At 47.0% G+C, this 12,383-nt stretch overlaps 1 protein-coding gene across 5 annotated transcripts in view; it reads right to left on the reverse strand.

The window, feature by feature from the left end:
• Positions 1–12,383, reverse strand: part of VAV2 (vav guanine nucleotide exchange factor 2) — a 158,150-nt gene that overhangs the window by 31,959 nt on the left and 113,808 nt on the right. For all 5 annotated transcript variants that reach the window (XM_081178709.1, XM_081178706.1, XM_081178707.1 and 2 more), the window contains exons 4-9: positions 11,977–12,045; positions 8,106–8,208; positions 5,172–5,270; positions 3,320–3,388; positions 2,485–2,585; positions 833–932 (exon numbers count right to left, since the gene is read on the reverse strand). In XM_081178709.1, coding sequence (XP_081034835.1) covers positions 833–932; positions 2,485–2,585; positions 3,320–3,388; positions 5,172–5,270; positions 8,106–8,208; positions 11,977–12,045 — 541 coding nt within the window. The remainder of the gene's footprint in view (positions 1–832; positions 933–2,484; positions 2,586–3,319; positions 3,389–5,171; positions 5,271–8,105; positions 8,209–11,976; positions 12,046–12,383) is intronic.

Genomic DNA, 12,383 nt, shown 5'->3' on the forward strand with positions numbered 1-12,383 from the left:
TTATCTAGTTTCAATTGCTCTGACTGTGGAAATCCAATTTGCATCTAAAAAACAGTGCCTAGACTATCAGGGATCAAAGCTGAGCTCTTCTTTCATAGATGGCCATTAACATGGAAGGCTTCAAAAGAAGAATAAGGCTATCAATGGTGACTAGCTACGCTATACTCTACTTTCTGAGGCCCAGTATACCTGAAGGAGCATCTCCACCTGCATCATTCAGCCTGGACACTGAGGTCCAGCTCTGAGGGCCTTCTGGTGGTTCCCTCACTGTGAGAAGTGAAGCTACAGGGAACCAGGCAGAGGGCCTTCTCGGTAGTGGCACCTGCCCTGAGGAATGCCCTCCCATCAGATGTCAAGAAAATAAACAACTATCTAACTTTTAGAAGACAACTGAAGGCAGCCCTGTTTAGGGAAGTTTTTGATGTTTTATTGCATTATTATTATTATTATTATTATTATTATTATTATTATTATTATTATTATTCTGTTGGGAGCTACCCAGAGTAGCTGGGGAAACCCAGCAACATGGGTGGGGTATAAATACTGCTTGCAGGTTTCACATAATGGGTATCTGGTTGGTCACTGTGAGAATTAGACTAGCTGGGCCCCCTTTGGCCTGACCCTCTTCTTACGCTTTTTCTAGCTTTCTACTTGAAGAGATCTCCTGCAACTGGTATTCAGAAGCACGCTGTCTCCAACAATGGAGGGAGAACACAGCTGTTGTGGTTAGTAAGCCAATGATAGCAATGAATTCATCTAATCCCCTTTCAAAGGCTGGCCACCCACTTGCTGACCTCTCCCCGCACACACCAAAAATGCTCAGCACAGTCACCTCGATTTTCTGCTGAACATCTTCCCGGTTGGCCATGAGGTGATTCAGCGTGGTCTGTGCATATTCCATGTGGCTGCAGTACTCGCCGTATATCAAGAGCCTACAAGGAAGAAGAAGGGGAAAGGATTTGACAACTGCTTTGGCTCTCTGCTTGGCTCATTTTGGCATGGAACAGTCCAACCCTAGTTAACATTGGTGATGTGACAATCCCACTCCTGACACAAGTTTTAATATATTTTTACCTCTCCCTTCTCTCCAAAAGAGCCCCATGCAGAGTACATACAATCCATGCTCTGGATTTTGGGGTGCGTTCTAGGTTCCAAGATTCAGGCTGGGATTGCCCTGGCTCCAGCTTCCACCTAATGCAGTGGTCCCCAAACTTTATGGAACCAAGTGGTTGCATAAACTGATCACCAGTGCCCACTACCCTAGAACCTTCATTATACACCTTTAGGCACCAGGCAAAAACTTTCCTCTTCAACCAGGCCTTTGGCTGATTAACATCTTATACCCCTTTTAAATGGGCTCATAGGAAGGGGCCGGGAGAGCAGGGATTACGGCTTTTTTGGTTTTGTTTTTATTATGCATTTTGTGTTTTTATGCTGTGAACCTGAGATCTACAGATGAAGGGACTTGTACAAATTTAATAAGCAATAATAAACAGAATATCCTACCCTACCCTATAAAAAGCAATATTCGGAATAATGGGCTGAAAAAAGAAAAGTTCTCCGCCCTTGTGTGACCTAAACTATCCAAAGGAGAAACCAGAAATCTTAGCCAGTATGAAACTGTTCCAGAATCTGGATTGTGTAAAGGGTGGAACACACACACACACACACACACACACACACACACACACACACTTGGGTGGACCTTTACATAATATCTTGCTCTCTTCTTGCATCACCTTCTTCTTGTTCCAGCCAATTTGGCCACATGCTTTTATGTTGAAACAGTTTTCCTTGGGCGGCTCGTTGAGGGAGATAATTGGAGCCCTTGCAATTTTTATGCTGCCAAGCTTGACATGAATGCATTTTGGGGCCGGAACTTCAAAAGAAGGCCAGGATTTCAGTGCCAAACGATTCGGACAGGGACAGCTGGCATCAGAGTTGCACCGAAGTCCCTCTGATTAAGTTTCCAGCGGTCTTGCTGAAAACCTTCTTCACTTCTCTAGAAATTCCTCCCCAGCCAGAGCCTCTGGATTCCCACCAGGACACAAGTCCCAGCTCTTGAGATCTTTCACCAGATGTGGATCAGATTATGCATGAGGTCAAGAGAATCACCCATCGCACAGTTCGGATGCCCCAGAAGGGGTGTGTGCGGAACACGCCTGGGATATGTTTCCTAATCTCATCCAAAGTTGCCCCCCCTTTTTTGTCCCTGCAGGGGGGGGTTGGGTTATTAGCTGTGAGTAGAGGACCCTTGTGGGTCCCTTCCAACTCTACAATTCTGTGATTGGGACTCCCACATCCTGCTTCCTTTGTGGTGGCTGGAGACCTGGGTTGAAATACAGCGATGTGCCATCAGTATGCCCCCATGCAACTAATCATCTGGGGCTCTGAGAACACCTGGAGGAGGTTCCCACAAATCCCTGCCATGTTCTCTCTCTCCCTCCACCAATTGCCAGTTTCCTTTCCTCCTTTTTCTTTTACCTTTCCTTGAATTCTAGAAACACTTTGGCCAAGCTGCTCCCTCCAGACATCATGGAAACATCGATGGCTCTCAGGAAATTGAAGTGGACTTTGATGAGGTCCTGGAAAAGAAAGGAAAGGAAAGGAAAGGAAAGGGGAAGAGATATAGTACCCAAAGGTTATGCCCACTTACAGTTGCGGAGCTTCATGCTCTGGCACAGGGGGGTGGAGACACTGGCGGAGGAAGAGGAGTGCGGGGGGAGTGCACTGCCCCTGGCAGAGCGATCCTGGTGGAGTGGCATTGTGGTTGCTTCCCCACCCGCACTGGCCACCACACCCCCACAGACGCGGACCACACCCACAGGATGCGGACCACACCCCTGCAGGCGGCGCACCATGCCACCAGGACACACACCAGCCCCGCTCCCACCTGCTCTCTGCCCCCAGTGCCGGAGCATGAAGCTCCACCACTGGGTGCGTGTTCTGGGGGCATGGCACGCCACCTGTGGGGGCGTGGTGCCCGGCGCAGGCGGGGGGGCAGCCGTGATGGCACCCCACCAGGATCGCACTGCCAGGGGCGGTGCGCTCCCCCCCCACTCCTCTTCCTCCGTCAGTGCCCACTTATGCGAAAGAGAATACAATTTACTTATTATTTAGAAGCAAAAAAGCTCCACTCGGGCCACCATAATTAACCACTCAAAAACTCTTAAAAGGAAGTCCTTGTGTGTAAAGTGAATTGTAAACTGCAGCAGGGTCAGACTTGAAACCCAGGTTCCTTAAATCAAGGAACTAAATCTGCAGCTTGTGTGAAGGAGGGGAGAAGAGATTTAAAGGTCCGGATCTTAGACAACATTACCTCCAAGTTAATAAATATTGCTTCCATTTCTTGCAGAGTCAAAACCAGCCTCAATGGATTCATGTAGTTCTGCAAAAGCGAAACAGAATAAGGTGGGAAGCATAGGCCACAACACCCAAATTCTACAGCAGAGGTGAGGGAGTCTAACATGGTCATCTAAGCCTCTCTATCTAGCACATGAAATTCCCAACAGGCCATGATCCGTCTCCCATATTCGTGCTGCTCATCAGTCTTGCTCTGCAGTTTCCTCAGGTGATTTTGCCTGGCTGGAAGGTGCCCTTGAATTGTGATCATGTCTCTTGCTTACCTGAATGGAGGATGTGTGTGTGTGTTTGTGTATCTTTAGAAACCTATGACTTGGAATATAGCTTACTGTACAAGGGTGAGAGCCATATCGTTTATTCTGCCACTTTTGTCTCTGGCCCCACCCGCCACTGTTGCATGGCCCTCAGAACACTGCCCACAAGGGAGTAAGAACTTGAGAGCCCTGCTGGATCAGGTCAAAGACCACATAGTCCAGCATCTTGCTGTCACGGTAGCCAGTCAAATGCCCCAATGGGAAACCCGAAAGCAGGACCTGAGCACAACAGCAACACTCTCCCCACTTGAGATTCCCAGAAACTCAGAGGCAATGCTGCCTCCGAGAGTAGAGGTATAGCGTCAAAAGAGCCTGGCTGCTGGATCAGACCAAAGGCCCATCTAGTCCAGCATCCTGGTCTTCTGGCTAACCAGAAGCCACAAACAGGACCAAAGTTGCAAGAGCAACTCTCCCCTCCTGTGTTTTCCAGCAACTGGTATTCAGAGGCACCCTGCCTTCAGTAGTGAAGAAGCAGCAAGAGACCCTAAGCAAGGCTCTGTTGGATCAGGCCTGTGGCCCATCCAATAAAAGCAAACTGTTCCCACAGTGGCCGACCAGATCCTGTTATGGGAACCCCACATGCAGGATCTGAACAAAAGAGCAACTCTTGCCCTAACTAAATATTCAGCGTACGAAACCTCTCTTTGTCCATCCATTTGATATATTTTTTCTTTAGCCAAGGAATAAAAAACAAATTGTAAGTGGAGCTAATTTCGTGTTTTAAAAACATTAATGTGCTTACACTGTTGCTTAATCACCAGAGGGGAAAGTAATTGCTTGGCTCCTGGCTCCACATTATGCTCCTGAAGTCATCATCTTTACATACGTGTGTGTGTGTGTGTGTGTGTGTGTGTGTGTGTGTGGTTTTAAACAATTCTGAAATGCAAAACCAAACCATAATTCATCAAAATGAATTAAAAGGCAGGGCTGGCGAGATGCACCCCCCCCCAAGATAAATGGCCCTGCTCCCTTATCATTTGAAGGCCATCAAACGGAGGTAAGGGAAAGGGTCCTTATCAGAACGGTTGTGGAGCTCCTGCCCATCAGGAAGAGTAATGAGTCTGTTAAAAGCTGTCGCTGGACTGGGCACGAGAGGGGGCTGGATGTTGGAGAGAAAAAAAAACTTTTTGGCAGCAAGGACAGAAAAACAAAACTCTCCGCCTCCTTTCACGATGCCTTCAGCTCCAGGGGGTGTTTTCCTTTGAAGGGAGGGTGGTCTGGCTGTTTTAAAGTCTCCCTTCCTTCCTTTCCTTGTTTGTTTGCAGCATTTATCTCCCACCTTTTCCTCCAATGAGCTTAAGGTGGTGCATAGGTAGGTTAGGCCACAGGAAGGAGAGGGGGAGGGGGGGGGAGAGAGAAAGAGAGACTGGCCCACAAGGTCATACCTAGACCTATTCCCTATTGTCAAAATTTTGATTGTAAGATCCCCGTCGTAGAGCCCAAGCGTCAAATGCACTGACATATGTAATGTAGCAATTTGCACTTGACATTCACCTTTTCTATGTCTTCGAGAGTCTTGTAGTATTTGGCCTCAGTTTCCTGGATTTCTAGCAAACAGCAATTCCTTTTGTCATCTTCTGTCATGCCCATTTTCTAGAGGGGAAAACATAAACACTGGCATGTTAGCATGTCTAAGCTGCTCGTTTTGATCTGAACTCAACAGAATGGAACTTAGGGATACCTTCAGGTGGACAAGGGAAGCTGTTTCATGCAAAGCCAGACCACTGGACTGCCTATGCTATCAGGCAGCAGCAATCCAGGGTTTTAGGTGGGGGGGGGGGGCGTAATTCCAGCCCTGCCTGGAGATGCCATTGGGGATTGCACTGGGGCCACCTGCATACAAAACAGATGCTCTACCACTGAGCTATGGTTCTTTCACTGAAAATACAGTAAGGTTAAAATAGGAATGAAGGAATCTGCCTTATCAGACCACAGTATAATGCCATCATCAGTAGCTTTGTCTAGCTAGACACACATGGGGCAGGACGTTCCCAGAAGCAGCTCCTGGATTAGGACTCGCCAACCTTCTTAGGCCCATGGGAACATTTGGATTTTGGAGGGACTGCTCTGGGTACTATTTCCTCTGGTCACTTCTACCCCACCCTCCAAAACCAGTCCTTCTCTTGCACACACTCCACTTTCCCAAGGGATCTGGGTAAAAGTTGGACCCAGTAGAATTAATCTCAGCCGTGAGCATATAGGGTTACTTGAGGAAATGGGAAAGAGGGTCACTCTGCCAACTTCCCCCTTCAACTTTATGTGCTCTTTAAGGGAGAAAATGATAGCTACCCTCATCACTTTGTGGCTAAGAGGGCAGTTGCAGGGTGTGCTGGAGCTTCTACTGCAGCCCCTTCTTGTCCTACCACATTCTAAGTGTATGAATGAATGTTTTGTTTTGTTTTAATACTATCTTATGCTAACCAATGAATTGTTTTACTTTTTGAGGTGTAAATTGCTTTGTAACCTATTGGTGGCAAAAACAAAAACAAAAAAATCAGTTCATAAATAAATAGCCAGATCTATGCATGTTCCAAATGAGGCACAAAAGGCACCTGAGATGTCCATTTCCAAGCATGCAAACCTGGGCTTGGCACCATGGCACATGCAATGGATAAAAACTCTTTTCACTTATAGCCGGGAACACTTACCTGCATGTATCTGATCTGAAGCATGGATGGGGTACACAGGGAAAATCAAGAAGGGTTAGGACATTTTGCATCACAAATCACCCGTTTCATTTGGAATTCTAAAAATGTTTTTGCTGCACATTTTGGGGATAAGTTACAAAGGCTTGCAAAGGCTGCTAATATGTCTTAGGGATACTCATAAGAACGAAAGAAGAACTTGCTGGATCATGCCATAGGGGTTGCATCTAGCCCAGCTTCCTGTCCTCACAATGGCTAACCAGATGCCCATTATGGGAAGCCCACAAGCAGAACCTGAGCACAAGAGCACTCTTCCCTCTTGCGGTTTCCAGCAACTGGTACAGTGGTGCCCCGCAAGACGAATGCCTCGCAAGACAGAAAACCCGCTAGACGAAAGGGTTTTCCGTTTTTGAGCTGCTTCGCAAGACGATTTTCCCTATGGGCTTGCTTTGCAAGACGAAAACGTCTTGCAAGTGTTCCGATTTTTTCCCGCTTTCCCCCCCTTTTTCTAAGCCGCTAAGCCGCTAATATCCTTTTAGCCGCTAATCCGCTAAGCCTTTAATAGCTGCTAAGCCTTTAATAGCCGCTAAGCCTTTAATAGCCGCTAAGCCGCTAATAGCGCTAATCCGCTAAGCCGCTAATAGGGTTGCTTCGCAAGACGAAAAAACCACTAGACGAAGAGACTCGTGGAACGGATTAATTTCGTCTTGCGAGGCACCACTGTATTCAGAAGCATTGATACATCCAACTGGAGGCAGAGCAGAGCCATCATGGCTAGTAGCCATACAAAAGCCCTCTTCTCCTCCTCCATGAATTTGTCTGATCCACGGTTTAACTATGCTCTGTGTGAATAAGGACTTTATCTGTCCTGAATCTTCCAACACGCAGCTTCGTTGGATGTCCACCAGTTCCAGTGCTATGAGAGGAGAGGAAAACTTTTCTCTGTCTACTCTCTCCATCCACAATCTATAAACTGAAAAGCCCCCAAATCCTCACTTTTGAAAGCAGCAGACTTTGCATGACTTTTAACACACCGCTCAAAAAAGGGGGAAAGGTGCCCCCCAGGGAGCGGAATATCAGGGCAATGTCTGTCAACACTTGACAGAATCTAAAAATACTCTCAGGAGAGGACGTGCAGCTGGCTAATTGAGCCACCCATACATCCCAACTTTCTCAGCCTCAAGAGAGAAGATGTGACAGCTAGCCAGGGCAGGTTGTCATCTGCTTGCTATTTTTATGCCTCCCTTACACATTTATCTCACTCACTCTCTCTCCCCCTTGCAGAAGGCACTCCCCATACTCCAGATGACCTCCCAAAATGTTTTGTTTCCCCATCTAAAAAGCAGCAGAAGTGAAGGTTTAGTGTGCAGGATGACCCCAAAGAGAGGGAGGAAGAAGGTGCATTTCAAAGAAGAACAAAAAAACTATTGGGTGTGGGTATGTCATTAGTGATGGGAATAAGAGACACACACCCCATTACAAGTGGCACATAAGAATCATTCTGCATTGGTAAGAAAACAGTATTTTAGTGTGGAAGCACCCACACTATCACTGATCTATTATCCATCACTGATCCACACTATCACTATCACTGAGCTATGGCCCTTCCCCCAAATCATTCAAGTGGCTACCCACCGCCATCACCATTCTATTCAGATTGCTCCCCTCCTGATATTCAGTTCTAAAAACAGTAGCTAAGGGGACCACCCCAAAAAGTTATGAGGCTGAGGCCCTTCCTTCCATTGTCATTTGAGCATGCTCAGGCCTTCAATGATGCCCTCACCATGGGCTGCTGGACTTCCACTTTGATAATATCTTCGTAGATGTCATCCCCTTCATCTTCACATGGGACGCAGTCGTAGATGTCTTCCCCCAGATCGTGCTCGCTGGAACAAAACCAACAAGGGTTGTTTAGTGCATCAAAAGAAACAGAGCAGGCCACGCTCATGGTTAAGTGCAAAAAGTCACACAGAAAATGTTAAATAAATAAAAGGTGGTTACGTGAACTGCAGCATGATGACAGCCATACATTTTTATGTATATAGGGGGGAAACCAAATGGTTAAACATATACCATATTTGCCTGAATATAAGCTGTACCCGAATATAAGCCGAACCTTTAAAAAAAAATTGGGGAGGGGGAGAAAAAAAAAGACAAAACCCAATATAAGCTGCTCCCTTAAAATTCCGCAGGCACTTACACCAATTCCATTTTACCATATGTCTGTTTCAGCAGCGATATTGTAAAAAAAGCCCATTTTTGTAAGGTCGTGAATTTAAGCTGCACTTTTCACGGTTGGAATATGGGGGGGGGAGGTGCGGCTTATATTCAGGCCAATACGGTAAATGAATCTTGTAGATGGGCAACCTTCTGCATGCAGCATGCCAAGGGTGGGCAGGCCCAGGGGCACACATGGACAGAGAGCAACAAATGTGGCTCTTGGCTTTGTATGGTAGGCTACATTCTAGCCGTGTCCTAGCCAGAGCTTTCTACACATGCACACACAACACAGCAACATCTCTCAGATGCTGAGATGGGCACAGGGGGCCCTCTTCGTAGGTCCTCCACCCTCAGAGGCTGGGGGCAGGGTGGACCAGGGGGAGAGGGCCTTCTCTGTGGTGGCCCCTAAGTTGTAGACCTCCCTTCCCACAGAGGTGTCAATGTATGGCCAATGCATGCTTCTTTACCTTGGTCTTTAGCACCTGAGGTATGTGTGTTTTAGGATGCACCTTATTTTGTTATTTTAAGCAGTTTTAAGCTGTTTTTAATGTTGAGTTTCGATTTTTAACCAGCCCTGTGATCTTAGGGTGAAGGACAAATAATAAATTGTAACAACAACAACAATAACATGCTGCCTCTTTATTCTCCATACAGGCAAGCAAGAGGCATTATCATAGTTCAAGGCTGACCATCTGCACATGGTTTTGTACTGGAAGACAACACTTTATGCTTCGTAATTATTATTATTTTTAAATCAATAAAATTTGTAATCAATCATTCATTCAATAAAGGTGGCAGAAGTCCTTGAGGAGGGAACAGAGTAGGACTCATGGGGGATGTGGTCTGGGAAGGGGAACGGCCTAGGAACACTCTCAAGGGCCAGAGAGCTGCATTCATTCTCTTGGCTTATGTTTCCCCCAACTCTGCTATATATCCAGAATTCATAGAAGGGGGCTTTTGAAGAGCATTTTTAGGGAAATCAAATTTGCTTAGTCTCCAGATTCTGTCTCCTAGCCATCATTCCTGCACTGCAGGGAGTTGAAGTAGGGTCCCTTTGGGTCCCTTCCAACTCTGCACTTCTATGATTCTGTCCAGCAGTTGCCAAACCCCAATGTGGGGACCCACACCTTCCGGCAACTTCCGCAGCAGGCACTCAGCGACTTCTGATAGCAAAGGTTGGCTTTGAAAGCAAAGGTTGGCTTTGAACTCGGGATGTGAGCTTTGGCCTCCTGCTGAGTTTAAAGAGGGCACTGGCAGAAATTGCCTTTCTCTCCCTCCTCCTCCATCGCCACCAGCTCTCTTTGCAGTGAAAAATGGCACTTTGCCTTGCAAGCTGAGGCTCTGCGAGAGATGTTTAAAAACAAAAACAGCTAGAAAGCGTTGGCTGGAGAGAAGACTCTCTGTCACACCCATTCCCTAGCTGTTTGTTAGGGGAATGATGGTCTCCTAATTGCCCCAATTATCTAGGGAGTATGAGGGTCACATCACTGGCCAGCCATGATGAAGCTTATATTTACTCCTACCATTGGGGTCCCCTGGATGTACCCTTATCTCAATCCCATCTCTGGCTCAGAGGAATGCAGAAATAAAGGATGCTGCTTTATATTGCATCTGATCATTGGTCCATATAGCTCACTACTGCCTGCACTGACTGGCAGTGGCTCCCTAGGATTCCAGACAGGGGATCTCCACATGAATATGCTGTTGGGGATTGAAGCTGGACTCTTGTGGATGCAAAACAGATGCTCTGCTCCTGAGCTTTGTGGCCTTAAAAATGATTTTAGTACTCGTGGTTCTAAATAAAAGGCTGAATTGAATAGAACATAGGAAGTTGCCTTGTACTGAGTCAGACCATTGGTCCATTTAGCTGCATTGACTGGCAGCAGATTTCAGACAGGGAATCCTTTCCTAGCCCCACCTGGAGATGCCATTTGGGGATTGAATTTGGGACTTTCTGCATGCAAAGCAGGTGCATTACCACTAAGCTATCACCCTTCCCCATTCTTGGAAGACACAAGTGGGGAGGGGTGAAGAGAGAGATCACCCGGGCAGTCATTCTCCATGACTGTCCAGGACAGAGGACATGGCTTTTCCCAAATCATGAGGGCCAGACAGAGAGGTCTGGAGGGCTACGCTTGCAGAAAACCAGGGGCAGGGAACCTTCTGCATTCCTGATCTTGTGCAACTACAACTCCCATCAGCCTCAGCAAGCAATGCCAGGGATGATGGTAGGAGTTGTGGTTTAGCAACATTTGGAGGGATGCAGGTTCTTCACACCTGCAGCAAACCAATCCACTCCAGTAAGATCAATGAGTCTGCCGTTAAATAATTTCAGTTGCTTGTTTGACAGTGGCAGATCTGAGCAGCATGTGAAGCCAGCCTTTGCTAATAGCTTAAGAACCTCCTGTGTGTGTGTGTTTACGGACTTCCTGGATGCTGCTGCCTCTGCTTGGTCACTTGCAGTATCCCCCTTTCCGTGCATCGCAACCCGTTCTTTTTGCAAAGGACAGCAACCGGGATGGGCTGTCAACTCTGGTTATATAGCAACCCAGCAATGATCGTTTTAGCATTTTGCCGCACCACACAGCAGAGCCCGTGGGTGAAGCAGCGCATCTCAGCTTGTCACTTGGGTTATTGTAGGGGACACAGCATTGGCAGGGGTGGGGTGGGGGGATACCACACACACACACACACACACACACGACCTAACCTAACACAGTTTGGCTTGGAATGCTGGGAACTTCATATAAGTTACGGCAGTCAGCCCTGGAAAACTATTTCATACCCTCAGCTCTGGAACTGATCTGCAGGAGAGCAAATCAGCTAGCACTGCTGAGAAACATCTTCATCAAGTTCCTACTTCAGCCATCATCCACAGCAGCTATTCCACCAGGCTGCATAGCAGGGAGAAAGAGGGGACCGGGATGGGTGGGGACAGGGGTTCTCTCTTGCCGAAACACCAGTAACTTTTGGCTTCTCCTCTCATTGAAATCTGCAATTCCAGCTCTCTACTACAAGAACTCAGGAACGAAGGAAGAACCAGAGTCATTGTGATCTGGGGTCCTGGAGGAGGGGGCAGGTTAGAGACCTGCTACTATTTTTACAACTGGGTCCCGGTCTCCAGCATCTTAGAGCTGCCCAAGCAGAGCGAAAGGAGTTGAATCAGCCACTGAGGATCAGGTCCTTGGGTCACTCTGGAGAAGGTGTATGGGAAGAAGACAAATGCTCATGGGGGTGTGAAGCAGGGCTAGGAAGAGATGTGGTGTGGGGAGAAGAGTGTGTGGCTTGGGGAAATCCAAGGAAAAGAGAGGGGGGAGTGGAAGGCCATATTTAGACCATAGGCCTGAGGTTCCCCACTCCTATACCCAAATAAAAAATGAAACCAGGAACCAATAAAATCCTATGGCAGAATCCATTATTTGATAGATACTTACTCAGCCAGCTCTTCCAGGCTCCTATAGACATCATCATCATTTTCTGTGGTCTCCTCTGAAGGGAATGGCCTGGAAAGTAAAGGGTGGGGAGATACAGAGAAAGTGTTAAGTCTACTAAGAATAAGAGTTGGGAAGACCTGGAAATATGAGAACATCTGCTTTACGTTATTTTTAAAAACAGGATAAGACAAGTAAGGAATGCAAATATGAGATCAATGCTGCTTCTCTGATATGCAGGTTAAAGTGGTTTGGAGAATGAACTTTTGGTTCCTACTCAGAGCCTCTGTATTCATGGAGACTAAAGCCATCAATGGTAAGGGGCCTTATGGAGAGCCAGTGTGGTGTGGTAGTTAGAGTGCTAGAATAGAACATGGGTAATCAGGGTTCAAATCCCAAATTAACCATGA

Source organism: Podarcis bocagei, assembly GCF_964188305.1.
Source record: "Podarcis bocagei genome assembly, chromosome: Z".
Lineage (NCBI taxonomy): Eukaryota > Metazoa > Chordata > Lepidosauria > Squamata > Lacertidae > Podarcis > Podarcis bocagei.